The sequence below is a fragment of the Salvelinus namaycush genome, chromosome 1 (assembly GCF_016432855.1).
Source record: "Salvelinus namaycush isolate Seneca chromosome 1, SaNama_1.0, whole genome shotgun sequence".
Lineage (NCBI taxonomy): Eukaryota > Metazoa > Chordata > Actinopteri > Salmoniformes > Salmonidae > Salvelinus > Salvelinus namaycush.
The window spans coordinates 21229202-21251006 of record NC_052307.1 but is presented as its reverse complement, the minus strand read 5'-3'; the positions used below and the strand labels follow the sequence as shown (position 1 = coordinate 21251006).

At 42.0% G+C, this 21805-nt stretch overlaps 2 protein-coding genes across 4 annotated transcripts in view; one reads left to right on the top strand and one right to left on the bottom strand.

Annotated features, from left to right (window-relative positions):
- The window catches only part of LOC120063786 (lysine-specific demethylase 2B-like), a 36370-nt gene extending 22417 nt beyond the window's left edge, over positions 1-13953 (top strand). Inside the window, exon 10 of one of the 3 annotated variants that reach the window (XM_039014260.1) lies at positions 12859-13953. In XM_039014260.1, the coding sequence (XP_038870188.1) occupies positions 12859-12959 (101 nt within the window). In that variant the 3' untranslated portion in view covers positions 12960-13953. Of the gene's footprint in view, positions 1-2833; positions 3099-4362; positions 4625-12858 lie in introns of those variants that run through there. The other 2 variants (XM_039014328.1, XM_039014400.1) reach the window with 2 other exon arrangements.
- On the bottom strand, positions 1656-21118 carry LOC120064119 (E3 ubiquitin-protein ligase RNF34-like). The gene is made up of 8 exons (XM_039014515.1): positions 20967-21118; positions 15948-16166; positions 12036-12425; positions 9111-9173; positions 7166-7367; positions 6990-7019; positions 6683-6727; positions 1656-2672 (listed from the first exon to the last, which is right to left on the bottom strand). Exons 1-8 carry the CDS (start codon positions 20970-20972, stop codon positions 2485-2487), a joined length of 1143 nt encoding a protein of 380 aa, XP_038870443.1. The 5' UTR covers positions 20973-21118; the 3' UTR covers positions 1656-2484.
- Positions 21119-21805: the final 687 nt, after the last annotated feature.

Sequence of the window (21805 nt, the reverse complement as noted above, 5' to 3'; positions counted from 1 at the left end):
GTGAAAATTGAATTTAATCAGAAGTTACTGACAGATTTCTGGATTGGGCTGTGCTCAGAGTATCCTGCCTTTGCAAATCACACTCTTAAGACACTGATGCCCTTTGCAACCACGTACCTATGTGAGAGTGAATTCTCGGCCCTCACTAGCATGAAAACAAAATACAGGCACAGACTGTGTAGAAGAAGACACTCCAATACAGCCCAGAGTTATGTGCATCCTTTCAAGCACACCCTTCTCATTAACCTGTGGTGAGTTATTCACCATTTTTGATGAACAAATAAGGTTTTATATTTAAGATGGCTAAGTAAAAATTATTATATTTTATGCCCTGGTCCTATAAGAGCTCTTTGTCACAACCCGGCTAGGGGGAAGTGACAAACTCACACTCATTCTTATGTTTAATAAATGTATCGTATCGTGTGTGTGGCAGGCTTACAATGATGACAAAAACAACATTTGAGATTGTGCTGACCCTGGTGCTAGGGGTCAGCGTACCGCAGCTGGAGGTTGAATGTGTGAAGGGGTACGGGACTATAAAATGTTTGGGAACCACTGCCCTACAGGATTGCTTTCATTTTCTTAAAGCATTTCCCCATTAATCAAATTATGTTAATTTCATTTTTCAGAGGGGTGCCAAGAACAAGTGGTCTGGGCATCACAGCATACTAGACAAGTAAACAATAATGTATTTTAATAAAAATCTTTAATTACCCAAATAAAAAGTTCAACATTCCCAAAGACCAGACCTTAGCATACCCTTCCAAAGTGAAGTGCAACCTGCTCAGCTACTCTAGGTGCTTGCATGTGACATTTTCTGAAATAGCAGCAACGTTGACTTTGTGTGATACACTACAGTGCTTAGTATTTTAAAAGGGTAGAAAACAAACAGATCATTATGCAAATAATATCTCTAACCCTATGTAAGAAATGGCACCCTATTCCCTGGCCTATATAGTGCACTACTTTTGACCAAAGCCCCATAGGTTCTTGTCGAAAGTAGTGCACTTGATAAGGAATAGGGTGCCATTTCAGACGCAACTGTGCATGTCTTTATACTCTGCTTCTCATTTGGGAACACAGCTCAAGCAAACTAATGCAGTAACAACACATTTCAATCCACCTGACAGTGAAACAACTCTTTAATTATAAACTAGCCTAATCTGAGGGACATCTTAAATAATTCAATATTACACGTTCAAATCAAATGGAAAAAAATATAGATATGAACATCTCATAGTGATGTGAAACATATGCAAATGTACAGCAAGTCACCTCTTTCTCACTCGCACTCTGTTTGGACACACCTACTCATTCAAGGGTTTCTTTATTTTTACTATTTTCTACATTGTGGAATAAGTGAAGACATCAACACTATGAAATAACACATATGGAATCATGTAGTAACCAAAAAAAGTGTTAAATCAAAATATATTTGAGATTCTTCAAAGCAGCCAACCTTTGCACACTCTTGGCATGTGTTATTTCATAGTTTTGATGTCTTCACTATTATTCTACAAATGTAGAAAATAGTAAAAAAGGTTCCAAGAGTGTGCAAGGCAAAGGATGGCTACTTTGAAGAATATCACATATAAAATATATTGACTTGTTTAACACTTTTTTGGTTACATGATTCCATATGTGTTATTTCGTAGTGTTGATGTCTTCCCTATTATTCTACAATGGTACTAATATTATATATATATGATACACTTTATATTCCAGTGTCAGTTAAGTTGCAGCTCTCTTCGATTAGTTAGTTGTGTTAACTACAATCATTTATCAATTAAAAACAAACTATTCCTTCCACTTTCAAAATAAAATGGAAAATATTAATGAAAGAAAATCCACAATTTTTAAGTTGGAAAAACATTTGAATGTATTTAGCACCTGTTTTTCTTTTCCATCCTAACACTCAGTGCTAAGACATGACAAAAGAGCAAATGACATTGGATATTGCTGTTTTGAATTAAAATCCAAATAGACCTATAATTTGCTCATCCCCCATCCTGTTGCACAGTACAGTATTTTCTTCAGAATTACTAAGATATGCAGTTATTTGCAGCAAATGCTACAGTTCATAGCAGGCAGATTCGAAAGTGATACGTCATGTTAGACAACAATGCACATGTGATTGAATAGCTCACATTCTTGATAGGAACAAGGCAAGGATGTGTTTAGTAATGGAATGGATTAATACGAGGGTAGACTGCTGCCCTTTTTTCCCTTCAAACACTGATTAGTCAGACTAAATAATACAAGGTAAAAAGAGAACACTGCATTTTTTATAGTCACGTTTAAGTGTGCAAATAATGTAAGCGTTTCAGGGGATGAAAACATGAACATCCACAACAAGAAGTATTGGTGGTGAGAGCATGGAGGCAGTCTCCCAGTATGGACCGTGACGGAACAACAGATCTCCGTTTCTCTGGAGATGAATGTTTTGTTGAAGATGTTCTGAGACGGTGGTGATGGGTTGAGACATTAGGACTTGAAGACGTGCACAGCTCTCACAACGTACTGCCTGCAGATGGGACACTCGCTCATCCGCTTACCACACTTGGTGCAGGTGATCATGTGACCACACTCCAGAAGGACGCAGTCAATCGCAGCGTCCATGCAGATCCTACACAGGCTGTCATCCAGGTTGGTCAGCTGGGCCTTCTCCCCATCTGGAGGAAGACAGAGGGGAGGAATCAGAAAAAAGAAAAAGAACAACATGACATACAGATCAGAGTGGAGGAGAGCAATGATGATGTCATGCCCCGAAGAGGTAGAAGAGTGACACTGCCTTGAAGAGAGATCCCAATATCTCCTCTCTCTCTTATTTTAGGAAGGTCATGGCTGGTACAAAGCAGAGGGCAAGCTCCATACAGGCTCCTGGAAATAGCAGTGCTGGATAAAAGGGCTTCCATATGAGGAGTTTCCATGACAACAAGACCTCTTCCTCATCCTGACGGTGTATCAGTGGATGTTTGAATTCAGACCCCAGACATCATACAGCTGGACATATTTAGCTTTATAGAAATACAGTGCCTTCAGAAAGTAAATTGAGATTTTGTGTCACTGGCCTAAACACAATGCCCCATAATGTCAAAGTGGAATGACTTTAGGAAAAAAATTATAATAATAAAAAATGAAAAGCTGAAATGTCTTCAGTCAGTAAGAGCCTAAAAAAGTTAAGCAATAAAGCATTTCCTAAGTCACATAAATTGTGTGGATTCACTGTGGGCAATAAGTGTTATAACATGATTTTTAAAATAATGACTACCTCATCTCTGTACCCCACACATACAATTATCTGTAAGGTCCCTCAGTCGAGCAGTGAATTTCAAACACAGATTCAACCACAAAGACCAGGGGGGTTTTCCAAAGCCTCGCAAAGAAGGGCACCTATTGGTAGATAGGTTTTAAAAAAAGCAGACATTGAATATCCCTTTGAGCATGGTGAAGTTATTAATTGCACTTTGGATGGTGTATCAATACACCCAGTCACTACAAAGATACAGGCGTCCTTCCTAACTCAGTTACCACAGAGGAAGGAAACCGCTCAGAGATTTCACTATGAGGCCAATGGTGACTTTAAAACAGAGTTTAATGGCTGTGATAGGAGAAAACTCAAGATGGATCAACAACATTGTAGTTACTCCACAATACTAACCTAAATGACAGAGTGAAAAGAAGGAAGCCTGTATAAAATACAAATATAACAAAACATGCATCCTGTTTGCAATTAAGGCACTAAAGTAATACTGCCAAAAATGTGGCAAAGAAATAAACTTCATGTCCTGATTACAAAGTGTTATGTTTGGGGCAAATCCAACAACACATCACTGAGTATCACTTTTCATATTTTCAAGCATGGTGGTGGCTGCATCATGTTATGGGTATGCTTATCATCGGCAAGGACTAAGGAGTTTTTTTTATTAGGATAAACAGAAACGGAATAGAGCTAAGCACAGGCAAAATCCTAAAGGAAAACCTGGTTCAGTCTGCTTCCCAGCAGACACGGAGACAAATGCACCTTTCAGCAGGACAATACCCTAAAACACAAGGCCAAATATACACTGGAGTTGCTTACCAAGATGACATTAAATGTTCCTGAGTGAACTAGTTACAGTTTTGAATCTGCTTCAAAATACACAGAGCAAAAATATAAACGCAACATGTTAAGTGTTGGTCCCATGTTCCATGATCTAAAAAAAATTACAAATACATCTCTGTACAGATGAACATGCTCTGCATGGTACTTCACTGCCTCAAACCAGCTATTCCATCTGGAGCTCACTGCTTCAAGAGGAGCCTTGTCCTGCACAAACTACTTCATAATGAGGAAGCTCACCCATCTTTTCTTTCTGGCAGGCTTCTCGAAGAAGACAGATCTCATCCATGTCACAAGTGATGCAACTTCAGAGAAGTATTTGTTGTGCTGCCAGGTCTCACCCACCTGATTGATGACATGGCAGAGACAGGTTACATGGACACTGCTGGGCATCACTCCTTTCAGAACCTCCTTGTATGCCTTCAGTCATGACAATGCCACCAGCTATACTGCTCATTCTGTGCGTGATTTCCTGCAAGACAGGAATGCCAGTGTTCTGCCATGGCCAGCAAAGAGCCCAGATCTCAATCCCATTGAGAACGTCTGGGACCTGTTGGATCAGAGGGTGAGGGCTAGGGCCATTCCCCCCAGAAATGTCCGGAAACTTGCAGGTGCCTTGGTGGAAGAGTGGGGTAACATCTCACAGCAAGAACTGGCAAATCTGGTGCAGTCCATGAGGAGATGCACTGCAGTACTTAATGCAGCTGGTGGCCACACCAGATATTGACTGTTACTTTAGATTTTGACCCCCTCTTTGTTCAGGGACACATTATTCCATTTTTGTTAGTCACATGTCTATGGAACTTGTTCAGTTTATGTATCAGTTGATGAATCTCATGTTCATACAAATATTTACACATGTTAAGTTTGCGGAAAATAAACGCAGTTGACAGTGAGAGGACATTTCTTTTTTGCTGAGTTTACATGTTATGCAATCATTGCACCCACACTGCTCACGCGAGCCAACGAGCTTCTGGGTTGCCACGCGTTAAAATAGAAGTCAGTTCTATTTGTGACGCTGAACACGGTGCAAGTCCTGCCTCTCCCGTCTCCTCGTTGGTTTATAGAAGCAGATACCCATGTGCCATCTCCTCATTGGTTATACCCAAGTGGGTGATTAAAAGATGAACGGAGGTCAGTCGGTCGTGGTAATACTATGAGTTTAGATGCCAACCGCCATATAAAGTCCAACGAAGAAAAAGCCTGGAAGGAGAGATGACTAGAAACGATTCGGTTGACCGTTTTATGTGTAGATTAATTGTCGGAGTAGAGGACCTTGTGCATTTCAGGTAAAATAACAACTCAACATTTCTATCCCAGGGCAAATTAGCTAGCAACAGCAAGCTAGCTAACTAAATTGCCATAAATGTTTAATGCTTTTCGACCTGTCGCCAAATTAATATAACTGGGTCAGAGTTTGTTTTGATATTTCAACCTGCGTGTCATGATCGCGTTTGGTGTGGTTGGACAAAATAAATTTGCGCACGATAGCACGCGCGCGTCCAGTTTGGGTACGGTGTAAAGGGATGTCAGACTCGGCGCACACAGCCACAAAGTCCTGAATAAATTCTCGTCTTGAATCTGCTGATGCGCTTGCACAAGTAATGGTTGTTTGAAGAAGCATGCTCTGGCTAACACGGTGCTTTTCCTTGTTCTTCACATGAGCTTTACACTTTAATTGGTCGTCACACATATTTTTACGGGTCCAATCAATAGCATGTTGACAGAATTTGCAAAACAGCTTATCACCTGACTCATAATAGTCCTTTGGGCATTGCTCTGCTCTGAATTTAGGGGTTAGGGTCAAATCTTTCAGTTTTTTTGACGACTTGGTCGTCTTAGACGACCTCTTCGAAATGTTTCTCAAAGTGACAGCCAAGTTGTGAGGTGACGTAAGGGTCTCACGCACGACTGACCCCCCTCTCAAAACACCCCAATCGAAAACTGAATTATTTCTCTAGGCCTACTCATCTGTAATTTTACAATTATTAAATAATTTAGGTCACTACAATAATTAGGCCTACTTTATTTTTTAAATACATTTCAGGCAAATTATGGACAATTCTGCAATATTTCACATTTTACAGTTGATTCCATTTTTATTACCAAATTCAGCGATTCCATCCGTGTTTTCCGCACCGTGGAAATCATAGGCCCTAATACTTTCTGAAGGCACTGTATGTGTGTGAAGTTACTAAATACTATCTTGGGCTTTCCAAGAGGTAATACACTTATACAAGGATTGCACTTGGGTGACCGGTTCTTATACACCAATGGAAAGGGGCAACGATGGCGTGCAATAGCTAGACATGCTCAGAATGCATGGAGGTACCCTTGGTATGGATGAGATACAAAAACACCATGATTGATGTGCAGCAGTAGTACGGTAGTAGTGGTGGTGGTGGTGGAACCAGACGTAGTAAGTAAGGTGAAACTCCTGCATGCATCACTAAGGGCTGTATATGAGGATGGATGCCTGTGTTACATGCATGCTGAGGGGCCGGGCCATGAGATGGTAAGAGTGACCAGGTCAACAGTAGGAGTGACCAGGGGAACACTTGCCTTTTTCAGATACCTTACCTCCAATCCCTCCAATGCAGATGGGAGGAAGGGGCAAGGCCACCACTTGAAAGGAAGGAGTAAAGCAACTGTCATTAAATACTGATTCTGATTTTTTTTATAAACACTACAGAAATCAACTCAGAATCAACCCCTGGTACAAAGCATTGATGATATACAGGAACTCTGAAGGTACAATATTAAAGGCAGCTACAGTAATGAACATACTGTACGTCCTGTTCTAGAATAACACTGACGAGACAGAGACTGAAGGGTTACTTGTCAAGTAGGACCATCACAAAAGACAGACAGAGCAGTGATTTCTTACCTGAAGTTATAGCTGTGTTCACGTTTTCAACTAGAGGAAAGTAAGAAAAAACATTTAGGTACTCAAGCTAATAAAACTCGTACACCATTTTAAATGGGCAAACATGGTGTGGTAATGACCATAGGAGTTGATGGGACAGCTCAAACAGATCTGGGACCAGGCTCACTGCTACTCACATGACTTCCTGTTCTCCTCTGTCTCTCTGTACAAGCGGCTGACGCGCTCTACCAGCTCCCACTTCTCGCAGCAGCCTGAATAGTTGACAAAATTCCTGGCCAGGATCTCCTTCAGTTGTCTGACGGACAGGCCCTCGATGTCCCTCAGGCAAGAGATGTCTGAGAGAGAGGCCCGTGCTCGCTGCCACATCTGAGGGATCACCTGCAGGATGAGAGAGGGGAGCCATTAGCCATTACATACAGTTGAAGTCGGAAGTTTACATACACCTTAGCCAAATACATTTAAACTCAGTTTTTCCACAATTCCTGACATTTAATCCTAGTAAGAATTCCCTGTCTTAGGTCAGTTAGGATCACCACTTTATATTAAGAATGTGAAATGTCAGAATAATAGCAGAGAAAATTATTTATTTCAGCTTTTATTTATTTCATCACATTCCCCAGTGGGTCAGAAGTTTACATACACTCAATTAGTATTTGGAAGCATTGCCTTTAAATTGTTTAACTTGGGTCAAACTTTTCGGGTAGCCTTCCACAAGCTTCCCACAATAAGTTGGGTGAATATTGGCCGATTCCTCCTGACAGAACTGGTGTAACTGAGTCAGGTTTGTAGGCCCACAAATGTTATATGGGATTGAGGTCAGGGCTTTGTGATGGCCACTCCAATACCTTGACTTTGTTGTCCTTAAGCCATTTTGCCACAACTTTGGAAGTATGCTTGGGGTCATTGTCCATTTGGAAGACCCATTGCGACCAAGCTTTAACTTCCTGACTGATGTCTTGAGATATTGCTTCAAAATATCGACATAATTTTCCTTCTTCATGTAGCCATCTATTTTGTGAAGTGCACCAGTCCCTCCTGCAGCAAAGCACCCAAACAACATGATGCTGCCACCCCCGTGCTTGATGGTTGGGATGGTGTTCTTCGGCTTGCAAGCCTCCCCCCTTTTTCCTCCTAACATAATGATGGTCATTATGGCCAAACAGTTCTATTTTTGTTTCTTTAGAACCGAGGACATTTCTCCAAAAGTGGGATCGGACCTCGCATCCACGACAGTGCGTGTTCTTGGCCTGTAAGACGTAGAGTTGCAAGCTAGCGCGAGGACGCGCTCTTTGAAAGGAGGGAGTAGTGTAACGACCCTGGGTTGATAAGCGTGGATATCGACTCTGCCGCTCGAAGCATGCTTTTGGGGCACAGACGATAGCGCTCTGGACTTCGGGCTAGAAGGTTGAGGGTTTGAGACCTGCTCCCTGCCTGTTTCATTACAGTACGCTAATCTTTAGGAGACAGAACGCGTCTCCTTCCTGAGCGGTACGACGGCTACGTGGTCCCATGGTGTTTATACTTGCGTACTATTGTTTGTACAAATGAACTTGGTAACTTCAGGCGTTTGGAAATTGCTCCCAAGGATGAACCAGACTTGTGGAGGTCTACAATTTTTTTTCTGAGGTCTTGGCTGATTTCTTTTGATTTTTACATGATGTCAAGCAAAGAGGCACTGAGTTTGAAGGTAGGCCTTGAAATACATCCACAGGTACACCTCCAATTGACTTAAATTATGTCAATTAGCCTATCAGAAACTTCTAAAGCCATGACATAATTTTCTGGAATTTTCCAAGCTGTTTAAAGGCACAGTCAACTTAGTGTATGTAAACTTCTGATTCACTGGAATTGTGATACAATGAATTATAAGTGAAATAATCTGTCTGTAAACAATTGTTGGAAAAATGACTTCCTAACCAACTTGCCAAAACTATAGTTTGTTAACAAAAAATGTGTGGAGTGGTTGAAAAACGAGTTTTAATGACACCAACCTAAGTGTTTGTAAACTTCCGACTTCAACTGTACATGACACATATTGCATTGGAGAGAAAGTTGCACCCCTCTGAATAAGATCCAGATGCTGTGAGAGGTAGAGCCTACTGGGTGATGTTTATTATTTACCTCTGGTGTGTGCTCACTGGGTTCCAGGTTCAGGGTGGAGAGAGACGTGGCGTCTCCTATATCCTGTACAGCCAAAACAAACACAAAAACACATGACTCGGAAACCTCCACAGAGAACTATAAATACTTACTGTACAGTCCAGGCAGGGATTAGGATTAGTCACCCGCTGCTTAGTCCATATATACCTTGGGGACTACTATGTTACCTTCCATTCATAGTAAAGCTTCTACTGCTGTCTGCACCAGCTGAGCTTTTTGTTTACAGGAATAGAAAAACAGGACAGGGCTACTTCCTACATCTTTGAGAGAGGAGGCCAGGGGAGAGTCCAACAGGAGGCCTCATCTCTCTATGGGTGTGGGGGGAGAGTCCAAGAGGAGGCCTCATCTCTCTATGGGGGGGGGGAGTCCAACAGGATGCCTCATCTCTTCAAAGGGGGAGACACTCTAGGCCCAAACTGTTACAGACCTATATCCATCCTGCCCTGCCTTTCTAAAGTCTTTGAAAGCCAAGTTAACAAACAGATCACCAACCATTTAGAATCCCACCGTACCTTCTCCGCTATGCAATCTGGTTTCCAAGGTCCTAAACGATATCATAACCGCCATCGAACAAAAGACAGTACTGTGCAGCCGTCTTCATCGACCTGGCCAAGGCTTTCGACTCTGTCAATCACCGTATTCTTATCCGCAGATTCAACAGCCTTGGTTTCTCTAATGACTGCCTCGCCTGGTTCACTAACTACTTCTCAGATAGAGTACGGACCTCTGGCAATCTCTATGAGGGTGCCACAGGGTTCAATTCTCGGGCCGACTCTCTTCTCTGTATATATATCAATGATGTCGCTCTTGGTGCGGGTGATTCTTTGATCCACCTCTACGCAGACGACACCATTCTGTATACATCTGGCCCTTCTTTGGACACTGTGTTAACAAACCTCCAAACGAGCTTCAATGCCATACATCACTGGTTCCGTGGCCTCCAACTGCTCTTAAATGCTAGTAAAACGAAATGCACACTCTTCAACCGATCGCTGCCCGCACCGCCCGCCCGTCCAGCATCACTACTCTGGACGGTTCTGACTTATGTGGACAACTATAAATACCTAGGTGTCTGGCTAGACTGTAAACTCTCCTTCCAGACTCATATTAAGCATCTTCAATCCAAAATTAAATCTAGAATTGGCTTCCTATTTCGCAACAAAGCCTCCTTCACTAATGCTGCCAAACATACCCTTGTAACACTGACTATCCTACCGATCCCCGACTTCGGCGATGTCATTTACAAAATAGCTTTTACACTCTACTCAACAAATTGGATGCAGTCTATCACAGTGCCATCCGTTTTGTCACCAAAGCCCCATATACTACCCACCACTGCGACCAGTATGCTCTTGTTCGCTGGTCCTCGCTACATATTCGTCACAAAACCCACTGGCTCCAGGTCATCTATAAGTCTTTGCTAGGCAAAGCCCCGCCTTATCTCAGCTCACTGGTCTCCATAGCAACACCCACGCGTAGCAGGCGCTCCAGCAGGTATATTTCACTGGTCATTCCCAAAGCCAACACCCCCTTTGGCCTCCTTTCCTTCCAGTTCTCTGCTGCCAATGACTGGAACGAATTGCAAAAATCACTGAAGTTGGAGACTTATATCTCCCTCACTAACTTTAAGCGTCAGCTGTCAGAGCAGCTTACCGATCGCTGCAGCAGTACACAGCCCATCTGTAAATAGCCCATCCAACCAACTACCTACCTCATTCCCATATTTGTTTTTGTTTTTCTGCTCTTTTGCACACCAGTACTTCTACTTGCACATCCTCATCTGCACATCTATCACTTCAGTGTTAATTGCTAAATTGTAATGACTTCGCCACTATGGCCTATTTATTGCCTTACCTCCTTACTTCATTTGCACACACTGTATACAGATTTTTCTATTGTGTTATTGACTGTAAGTTTGTTTATCCCATGTGTAACTCTGTGTTGTTGTTTTTGTCACACAGCTTTGCTTTATCTTGACCAGGTCGCAGTTGTAAATGAGAACTTGTTCTCAATTGGCCTACCTGGTTTAAATAAAGATGAAAAAAATTATTATAATAAAATTCTCTCTCTCTTTTGGGGGCGGGGGGAGTCCAACAGGAGGCCTCATCTTTCTAAGAGTCCAAGAATGAGGACGATGGGTCTATTAAATCAACAGAATTTACCAAATCACTCCCATCGATTTTAGTCACCAGGGGTTGACAGTCTGATAAGGACAAGCAAAATAAATGCTTTCTAAAGCTGACATAAGTAGAAAGGAACTGTGAAGCTCCATATTTCAGACATGTCTTGAATGTACTTTCACACACAGAACATCAACAGTCAGTGTTCACCTGCTCTTTGCTAGTCTGAGTACCAGACATTCCGGATTAATCCATAAGAATCACAACCCTGAAATGTATACCTCAGTCACAGAGTTTGAGAAGTCAATGAGAAAAGTGAAAAGATCTTCCTTAGTTGTTCATTTTCTCGAAATCTAAAGGCACAATTCAATTCGAGCCAATGTCTTAAGTAGTTTAACATGTTATTACTCAAACCTCTTGAAAGTGTCAAACTGACCCGTTCTCATTTTTGTCAAAAAACAACTTTATATTGAAGGAATGCCTTTGATTTGACGGCCTGCACATGCACAGTTCGGCGTGAGACGACCGTTAGACCCGATTACGTGTTTCTGTGCATAAGCTTTGAAAGCGGACGTCGCCATGACATCGCCTACAAGTGTGATCAGGATTTCTATTGGAGAAGCAGTTTCTGCCTATCTTCATACTGTACTGTCTTTGCCTCAGTCACTTCCAGAGCAGACCTAATACTTTTTACACACTCTCTACCTGCATGACGTGTACTGTACCTGGTTGGTAGTTGGGGAGGGTGTAGAAGAAGTATGTGTACCTGGTTGGTAGTCCCTGAGCTGTCGCTCCTGCTGAGCGCTTCCCCCTGAGAGGCGGAGAGCATAGACAGCTCGGAGGCGGAGCGTGTGGCGGAAGGGGGCGGGGTGTAGAGGGAGCGGGAGTTGAAGCTAGCCATGTCGGGGTCCCCCTCCCTTTCGGTCCCCTGGTGACACAGCACCAGTTCCACCAGGTCCTCCTTCTCCCTGCATGTGTCTGTGGGGACGTTGCGTAGCAGCAGGTACTGCCGCAGGTCTCTGACCCTCAGCCGCATCAGCTGTGGTCTCTGGAAGGCTGTCCCCTTCAGCAGGTGACATGTGGCACATATACGCAAGTTCTCCTGAAGCATGGAGCACAGCGTGCAGAAGCTCTTCTTACAGTCGCAACAGGTATACTGGGGGAGAGAGCGATAGAGAGAGTGTAGGCATTAAGCAAGAAAAGATACAGGAGAAGTGACATTGACAGTAATGTAGGCTCCAGGGCACACTGTGCCTTAATAGGATCTGCAAAGCCTGCCCAATATTCAGCATTTAGAATGTATCTCCATTAAAACATTAGTGCGGAAGGAAGATTCAAAATGATTAAATCTCAGATAAGCAATCACCTCCCTCATCTGGCTCTATATACAGTACCTTGAACGGTCGTTTGTTCTTAACAAAGCTACACTCATGTTTAATCTTGAATAGAACCTTCACAGGCTGTGGTGGACAGATGAGAGGAATGTGGGATATTGGAGCTCAAACAAGGCATGAGGAAGCAGAATATCAATGTCTTGATACTGTTACTGCATTTTTCAATCTTGTGCATCTGTTCTACTCCCTCTCTAGACAGTCGGACGGGAGGCAGGCAGTTCATTTCTTTCATGTCACAAACATCACACAGTAATAACATGCAAGCCTCGGGATTAGACGCTGTATTGGCATGGTGACTCAGAGCATCAGAGGGACCAAACCAGACAAGTATTGGAATTCAACCCTGCAATATGGAGAGGATCTCTCCCTCTGTCATCACAACAGAACAACCCCCCCTCCCAAATCACAGACAGGTGTGTCTCACCAGTGGGAGGGGACCACCATACATTTTATTAAATTCTGGCTAGAAATTTGATGAGAAACAGTGGCACACTGCTTACCTTTTTAATTTTACATTTTGTTCTAACAAACTTTATAAAACCATAGCATTAGGGTGTATCATCAACAAAACCCCAGACTGATCTACAGTGCATTCGAAAAGTATTCAGACCCATTTACTTTTTCCACATTTTTTTACTTTACGGCCCAATTCTAAAATGGATTTAAATCTTTTTTTCCTCATTGTAAGAAGAATTCCTCACTACCGGCAGACTGTCAGAACATCATCTGTAAGAGTTCTCCATTTGGGACTGATACCAGTGTGGGAGAGCTGGTCACTTTTACAGGACTTGTCTACAAGACAATAATATTCAATCATCCTATTGGCAATAATTGTTTTGTGTGAGTTTCCTCCTAATACAGGATGTGGTAGGAATCGTAAGGGACATCATCATTACACCTGTTAATATTTATTTTCTATAACTTTGTTTGAAATCTATTTCTTATTGTAAAAAGTAAAATAAGTAAAATATGCCCTTTGTGTTTTACAGAAATGCAATGTGTTTAATGTAAATGATTTTATGTTTAATGCTAATGTTTTTTTATACTGTCTATTGTTGTTTTCTAAAAATACATTTCAAGTATATTTCTTTTTTTAAATGGTCTAGGGGGGAGTGTAAGAATATTTCCAAGATAAATACACAACGCAGAGGACAAGAGGTCAATAGAGTACTCAAGTTCAAGAGGAATAAAAGTCAGAGTACTAACGATCCATGGAAATAGTGTTTTTTCTGTAATAGGAGATTAATGATTAATGGGTCAGAGACATGGGAGGAATTTCAGTCCGGGACTCATAGCTACATGGCAAGTTCTCATTGGTCCAAATTGTTTATACATTGAACCTGAAATAGGATACTTGATTTGGCCATTGGCCCAGTTTTATTGCAAGGAATTCTAATTGGTCAACCACAGGCTAGGGCTGGGTTATAAAACTACATCCTGTCCCTTTGTTCTGAAGAGAGAATCACAGGAGAAAATCACTGAGGACAGGAGAGAATGAACATCTACCTCCCCGCATGATTTGTCCTATTTGAATAAACCTATTTTCCTCCCCCTGATTTGCTTTGGGGTCTGTGTTATTGAAGAGTAACATCAACTGCTAACATCCTCAATCTACACACAATACCCCATGATGACAAAGCAAAAACTGTTTTTTAGACATTTTTGCAAATGTATTAAAAATAAATTACAGTCTTCTTGGGTATGACGCTAAAGCTTGGCACACCTATATTTAGGGAGTTTCTCCCATTCTCTCTTCAGATCCTCTCAAGCTCTGACAGGTTGGATGGGGAGCATCGCTTCACAGCTAATTTCAGGTCTCTCCAGAGATGTTAGATCGGGTTCAAGTCCGGGCTCTGGCTGGGCCACTCAAGGACATTTAGAGACTTGTCCCGGTGCCACTCTTGCGTTGTCTTGGCTGTGTGCTTAGGGTCGTTGTCCTGTTGGAAGGTGAACCTTCACCCCAGTCTGAAGTCCTGAGCGCTCTGGAACAGGTTGTCATCAAGGATCTCTCTGTACTTTGCTCCATTCATCTTTCCCACGATCCTGACTAGTCTCCCAGTCCCTGAAAAACATTCCCACAGCATGATGCTGCCACCACCATGCTTCACCGTAGAGATTGTGCCAGGTTTCCTCAAGAAGTGACACATGGCATTTAGCCCAAAGAGTTCAATCTTGGTTTCATCAGTCTTTAGGTGCCTTTTGGCAAACTTCAAGCGGGCTGTCATGTGCCTTTTACTGAGGAGTGGCTTCCGTCTGGCCACTCTACCATAAAGGCCTGATTGGTGGAGTGCTGCAGAGATGGTTGTCCTTCTGGAAGGTTCTCCCATCTCCAGAAAGGAACTCTGGAGCTCTGTCAGAGTGACCATATGGTTCTTGGTCACCTCCCTGACCAAGGTCCTTCTCCCCCGATTGCTGAGTTTGGCCGGGCGGCCAGCTCTAGGAAGAATCTTGGTGGTTCCAAATTTCTTCCATTTAAGAATGATAGAGGCCACTGTGTTCTTGGGGACCTTCAATACTGAATAAATGTTTTGGTGCCCTTCCCCAGATCTGTGCAAAAAATTCTAAAATAACGTTTTTTGCTTTGTCATTATGGGGTGGTGTGTGTAGAATGATGAGGGGGAAACAAACAATTTAATCAATTTTAGAATAAGGCTGTAAAGTAACAAAATGTGGAAAAGGTCAATGGGGTCTGAATACTTTCCGAATGCACTGTAAATCTACACTAAATACATAGCCTAAGTCGTTGTCTATTTTTAGCCCACTTAATTAAAACATGTGGTTTTCACAAAATACCTATGGTGGTGGAGTGTAGCAATTACAACTGATGTGCCCCAGGCCTGTAGTAAGTGCAGTCTCATGACGTAACTGGCTGCTTTTGGCGTCTCTTATCTTGGCTCTCTGCAAGGACAGTTTATGTATTAGGACGTAACTAATCAATACTGGCCCTCACTTTACAACATGTACTGTAGTAGAGTGTGTCTGTTTGAGGATGAGTGGCAAAATAAACATGAGGGCTACTCAAAAGCCTACTCAAATAAAATATCAAATAATATTGGTGTATTAAATGTAATAGCCTCTCAGTCCATACCAATTATAAACTATTCCTTGGATCAAAAACCCTATCAGGTTCCTTCTTGATCACCCCAAGCCTATCAAACAACCCCTAACCATCACCCCAAAGCCCATCAAACACCCCCTAACCATCTGGGACTGGCCTACAATCATATAGGACATTCACAGTCAGTCTACTAGCTACCCCAATAGTCCCCAAACCAAACACCTACCTTCCTCCTGAAGACAGAGAATGCCTGGCCACAGGCCTTACATACAAGGCTGGGGCTCCCTGAGGTTGTGGGCGGGTATGTGGAGTATCCTGCGCTGGGGGCAAACCGGAAGGGTCCAGCACTGGCTCCGAACCCGGGCTGCTGGCCTCTCACTGCCCCTGTGCCCATGACTTCATTCAGCAGACCACAGCATGAAGCCCACATGGACGAGGCCCCCGCCTGGAGAACACAAAAAACAGACAGCAGATTTCACATCTGCAGAGCTCCACAGATGTGCGAAGGGGTCTCCCCCTCCTCTCCTTGAGCTGAGACTTATGTGTGCAACACCACACAGCCTATAGTCATTTTCACAGTGATACAAACGGATTGGTTAGGTTCTGCAATGTATTGCACAGATTATTGCAAGTCTGATAACATCTCCTAAAAATAGAGTGGTCATGGTAACACCGACTATTATACTATTATGCAGCCACATGAGAAACTGGGGGCATCACTTTGTTATGGCTGAGGAAATGAAAAGCATAAGTTGAGAATGGCACAATAGAATAGACATGCCCAGGGATCGCATGCAGACCAGCCCTAATAGACCTACATCTAGCACATCCTATCATTCTTTCTCTAAATTGGATACTTTGTCTGCAGGGGAAGATTTGGGAGAAAGCAAAGGCATGTAGTGGAGAAATGATTAATGTATCAGATAAACTAACCTCGATGAGTGGCTAATTATAACTCTATATCTGTTCCCTGGAAATATAACACTAGAGAATGCATTCCCCTGTATTACCATGGGAAGATAATTCCACATACTCAATTTCTGTTCAGCTCCTATCTCTATCAATGTTTCCGAACTAGGCTCTATCAAATGGCCATTGCATATTATAATGGTCTCTGTTACATGAACTATAGTACTGTGCAATAGTTTTTAAAAATTCAAAAGGAATATGACCAAAAGTGAACACCTGCTCTCATTCCAAAATCATGGGCATTAATATGGAGTTGGTCCCCATTTGCTGCTATAATAGCCTCCACACTTCTGGGAAGGCTTTCCACTAGATGTTGGAATATTGCTGCAGGGACTTGCCTCCATTCAGCCACAAGAGCATTCGTGAGGTCAGGCACTGATGTTGGGCGATTAGGCCTGGCTCGCAGTCGGCGTTCCAATTCATCCCAAAGGTGTTCCATGGGGTTGAGGTCAGGGCTTTGTGCAAGCCAGTCAAGTTCTTCCACACCGATTTCAACAAACCATTTCTCTATGGACCTCGCTTTGTGCACGGGAGCATTGTCATGCTGAAACAGGAAAGGGCCTTCCCAAACTGTTGCCACAAAGTTGGAAGCACAGAATCGTCTAGAATGTCATTGTATGCAGTAGCTTTAAGATTTCCCTTCACTGGAACTAAGGGGCCTAGCCCGAAACATAAAAAACAGCCCCAGATCATTATTGCTCCTCCACCAAACTTTACAGTTGGCACTATGATTGGGGCAGGTAGCGTTCTTCTGGCAACTGCCAAACCCAGATTCGTCCGTCAGACTGCCAGATGGTGAAGCGTGTTTCATCACGCCAGAGAATGCGCATCCTCTGCTCCAGAGTCCAATGGCGGCGAGCTTTACACCACACCAGCCGACTCTTGGCATTGTGCAAGGCAATCTTAAGCTTGTGTGCGGCTGCTCGGCCATGGAAATCCATTTCATGAAGCTCCCGACGAACAGTTACTGTGCTGTCGCTGCTTCCAGAGGCAGTTTGGAACTCAGTAGTGAGTGTTGCAACTGAGGACCGAAGATTTTTATACGCTACACGCTTCAGCACTCGGCGGTCCCATTCTGTGAGCTTGTGTGGCCTACCACCTCACGGTTGAGCCGTTGTTGCTCATAGACCTTTCTACTTCACAATAACAGCACTTACAGTTGTCCGGGGCAGCTCTAGCTGGGCAGAATTTTGACAAACTGACTTGTTGGAAAGGTGGCATCCTATGACAGTGCCAAGTTGAAAGTCACAAAGCTCTTCAGTAAGGCCATTCTACTGCCAATATTTGTCTATGGAGATTGCATGGCTGTGTGCTCGATTTTATACACCTGTCAGCAACGGGTGTGGCTGAAATAACTGAAACCACTAATTTGAAGGAGTGTCCACATACTTTTGTATATATTAGTGTATTTACTCAGGCAACAGGTCAATTGGTATATTACTATTGTTACTACTGTTGTAATAACTTTGCATTTTCTGCTCTCAAGTTGTTAGTCTAAATGGGAGTCTGTATTCACTTATTTTTTAATGGATGTGTTGCCGGGGTGTTTCTATTGAAGATGCAGTTTCTCCTGGTAAACAAGCTTGTGTACATTGACCTGTATCTGCATTGAGACCCCTGCTGATCTAGTTCTACCAATAATCATTCATTCATATTAGCAAAATGCCTCAGTTGTCTCTCAGTTTGAGATTGTATTATGATGAAATGAAACACAGTACTCGTTCAATAATCTTTACTAATACATATTGATTGAAGAGAGATAGTACAACAATTACAAAATTGCATTAGCTGGGCAACAATGTGATGATTGTTTTTGAACATTATAACTCCCGCTATAAACTTGGCTAAACATAATTTGATAGATGCGGGCGGGCGGGCGGACGGACGGGCGGGCGGGCGGACGGACGGATGGACGGACGGACGGACGGACAGACAGACGTTAATATTTTAAATGTATGTAAATTGTGAAGTCTTTTGTCTGTAATGTCTTTTTCATCATGTGTCGGACCCCAGTAAGACTAGCTGTCGCCATTGGCGTCAGCTAATGGGGATCCTAATGAATCAAATCAAAATTATGCCCAATGAATGAACTTCATGAGTTCTACAGATGTGCAACCAAACAGCCTACAGACAATGGTAACATACATTAAAAAAATAGAATCATTCATTGACAGGAAGCGTGCTTCCTAGGAGGGAGGATTTGAACTATGCTATAAATATCCATTCAAATCGCAAATATCAGTCACAAGCAAAGAAAGATTTCAATCAATCTGCTGTGCTTTCACAAAGCTGGCTACAACTAGCAGTAGGTACAGATGCAAAACATCAAGCTACCCTTGGTCTTGGGGGCAATCTTCAATAGTACTGATATTGCAAATTAAAGCTGGTTAATGAGAATTTCCTGGATGAGTAGATAGTGTAATCTAGCTAGCTCTTACAGTTAGAAAATAAAATCTAGCTAATAGTAGCTAGCTAACCTTATTTCGGCATCATTGTAACTTAGCTAGCTACAGTGCCTTCTGAAAGTATTCATACCCCATATCCACATTTTGTTGTGTTGCAGCTTGAATTCAAAATGAATTAAATATTTTTTTAAATCTCACCCATCCTCACACAATACCCATTATTGACTAAGTGAAAAACAAATGTACACGTTTTTGCAAATGTATTGAAAATGAAATACAGAAATATCTCATTAACATAAGTATTCACACCTCTGAGTCAATACTTTATAGAAACACCTTTGGCAGTGATTACAGCTGTGAGTCTTTCTGGGTAAGTCTCTAAGAGCTTTCCACATCTGGATTGTGCAACACTTGACCATTATTATTTTCAAAATTCTTTAATCTCTGTTAAATTGGTTGTTGATCATTGCTAGAGAACTATTTTCATGTTTGTCATAGATTTTCAAGTACATATAAATAAAAACTGTAACTAGGCCACTCAGGAACATTCAATGTCATCATGGTAAGCAAATGTCGTCATGGTAAGCAATATCTGGCCTTGTGTTTAGGTTATTGTCCTGCTGAAAGGTGCATTTGTCTCCCAGTGTCTGTTAGAAAGGAGATTGAACCAAGTTTTCATCTGGGATTTTGCCTGTGCTTAGCTCTACTCTACTTTATTTTTATCCCAAAAAACTCCCTAGTCCTTGCCGATGACAAGCATACCCATAACATGATGCAGTCACCATGTGGTACTCAGTGATGTGTTGGATTTGCCACAAACATAACACTTTGTATTCAGGACATAAAGTATATTTATTTGCCACATTTGTGCCTTAATGGAAACAGGATGCATGTTTTGGAATATTTGTATTTTGTACAGGCTTCCTTCTTTTCACTCTGTCATTTAGGTTAGTATTCTGGAGTAACTACAATGTTGTTGATACATCCTCAGTTTTTTCCTATCACAGCAATTAAACTCTGTTTTAAATTCACCATTGGGCACATTGTGAAATCCCTGAGCCGGCAACTGAGTTAGGAAGGACGCCTGTATATTTGTAGTGACTGGGTGTATTAATACACCATCTAAAGTGCAAATAATAACTTAAACATACTCAAAGGAATAGGTGCCCTACTTTGCGAGGCTTTGGAAAACATCCCTGGTCTTTGTGGTTGAATCTGTGTTTGAAATTCACTGCTCGACTGAGGGACCTTTTACAGATAATTGTATGTGTGGGGTACAGAGATGAGGTAGTCATTCAAAAACCATGCTAAACACTATTATTGCACACAGAGTGAGTTCATGCAACTTATTATGTGACTTGTTTAACCTATTTTCACTCCTTAACTTATTTATGCTTGCCATAACAAATAGGTTGAATACTTACTGACTCAAGACATTTCAGCTTTTAATTTTTGATTAAAAAGAATCTAAAAACATAATTCCACTTCGACATGATTGGGTTTTGTGTGTTGGCCAGTGACACACATTTCAATTTAATACATTTTAAATTCAGGCTGTAACATAAAATGTGTAAAAAGGACAAGTGATGTGATACTTTCTCTAGTACATACTGACAGTACAGTAGCTGGCAATAACGTTAACTGCATTAGCTAGCGATGCCAAGCATCTATGCCAAGAGCTAGAGATGATTGAGCTCAGATCATTCAACATAGCTAGCTAGCTATATCTATCTATCTGGGTAGATAGCTGGAGCTAGATAGCTAGCTAACACATTTGCTGACAGTCAACTAACGTTAGCTTGACAGCAATCACCTATTGATTATTGAGGAAAGTATAATTTCAACTACAAATAATTGGGAAATAATTGTACCTTCATAGCAACTCCGAGTTGTGGAATGTGTGGCAATAAATGGATAGTCTGACCATTGCAAAAACTCAGGAATCCTCACTTCATGTACATCTTCCTTCTTTCCACCAGCATTTTGAGCATTAAACTAGACAGCGAGAGTAACATGATGGACATAAATTCCACCAATTGAATCGAAGTCTTGTGCAGCAGTATCCATAATGTCCAATCACAATTTTAAGGGCGTTAACTTTACTGCTGCTGTTCACTGCTATCCACCATTGTACGTTTTAATAATTTAGCAGACAACGTACAGGAGCAATTAAGGTTAAGTGCCTTGCTCAAGGGCACATCGATAGCTTTTTAACCTAGTCGGCTCGGGGATTCGAACCATAACCGCTAGGCTACCTAATATTTGTGCTCGTTTAGTAGAGAGCCGTCTTAAGCTTGATTTGTGTAGGTATGTCTTCTTCACTAGCTAGGTTTCCATCCAATTGTCGACAGATTTTCATGCGCATATTCTCAAATCCGCATAAAAACAATATGCCAATTTTCTCACCAGAGATTTGTTTCCATCAATTTTACTTTTGCTTTTACATTTTCATGTACCAAATCAAAATATTTCCACCGTCATTTCTTGCATAACTAATTGTACCACAACAAAAATATCCCGTCATGTCCAATAGTGTACAACTGCAGCCCGCAATTAAGGGCGTTTCTGCATGTGGGCATCGAGCATGAACAGTGTCCTTCGCTCCCAACTGCCGAACACCTGCCCTCACTTCGTTTCATCCAACCATACATTAATCCCTCCATCCATTAGGTCTTCCACCCCTATATCCTTACTTTCTTTATCTATCCAT

Coding starts and splice junctions, on each gene's coding strand:
- LOC120064119 (XM_039014515.1), bottom strand. Junction 12,426..15,947: donor TCTCTGTCTTCAGGAGGAAG/GTAGGTGTTTGG, acceptor TCTCTCCCCCAG/TATACCTGTTGCGACTGTAA. Junction 9,174..12,035: donor GCTCAGGGACTACCAACCAG/GTACACATACTT, acceptor TTGGCTGTACAG/GATATAGGAGACGCCACGTC.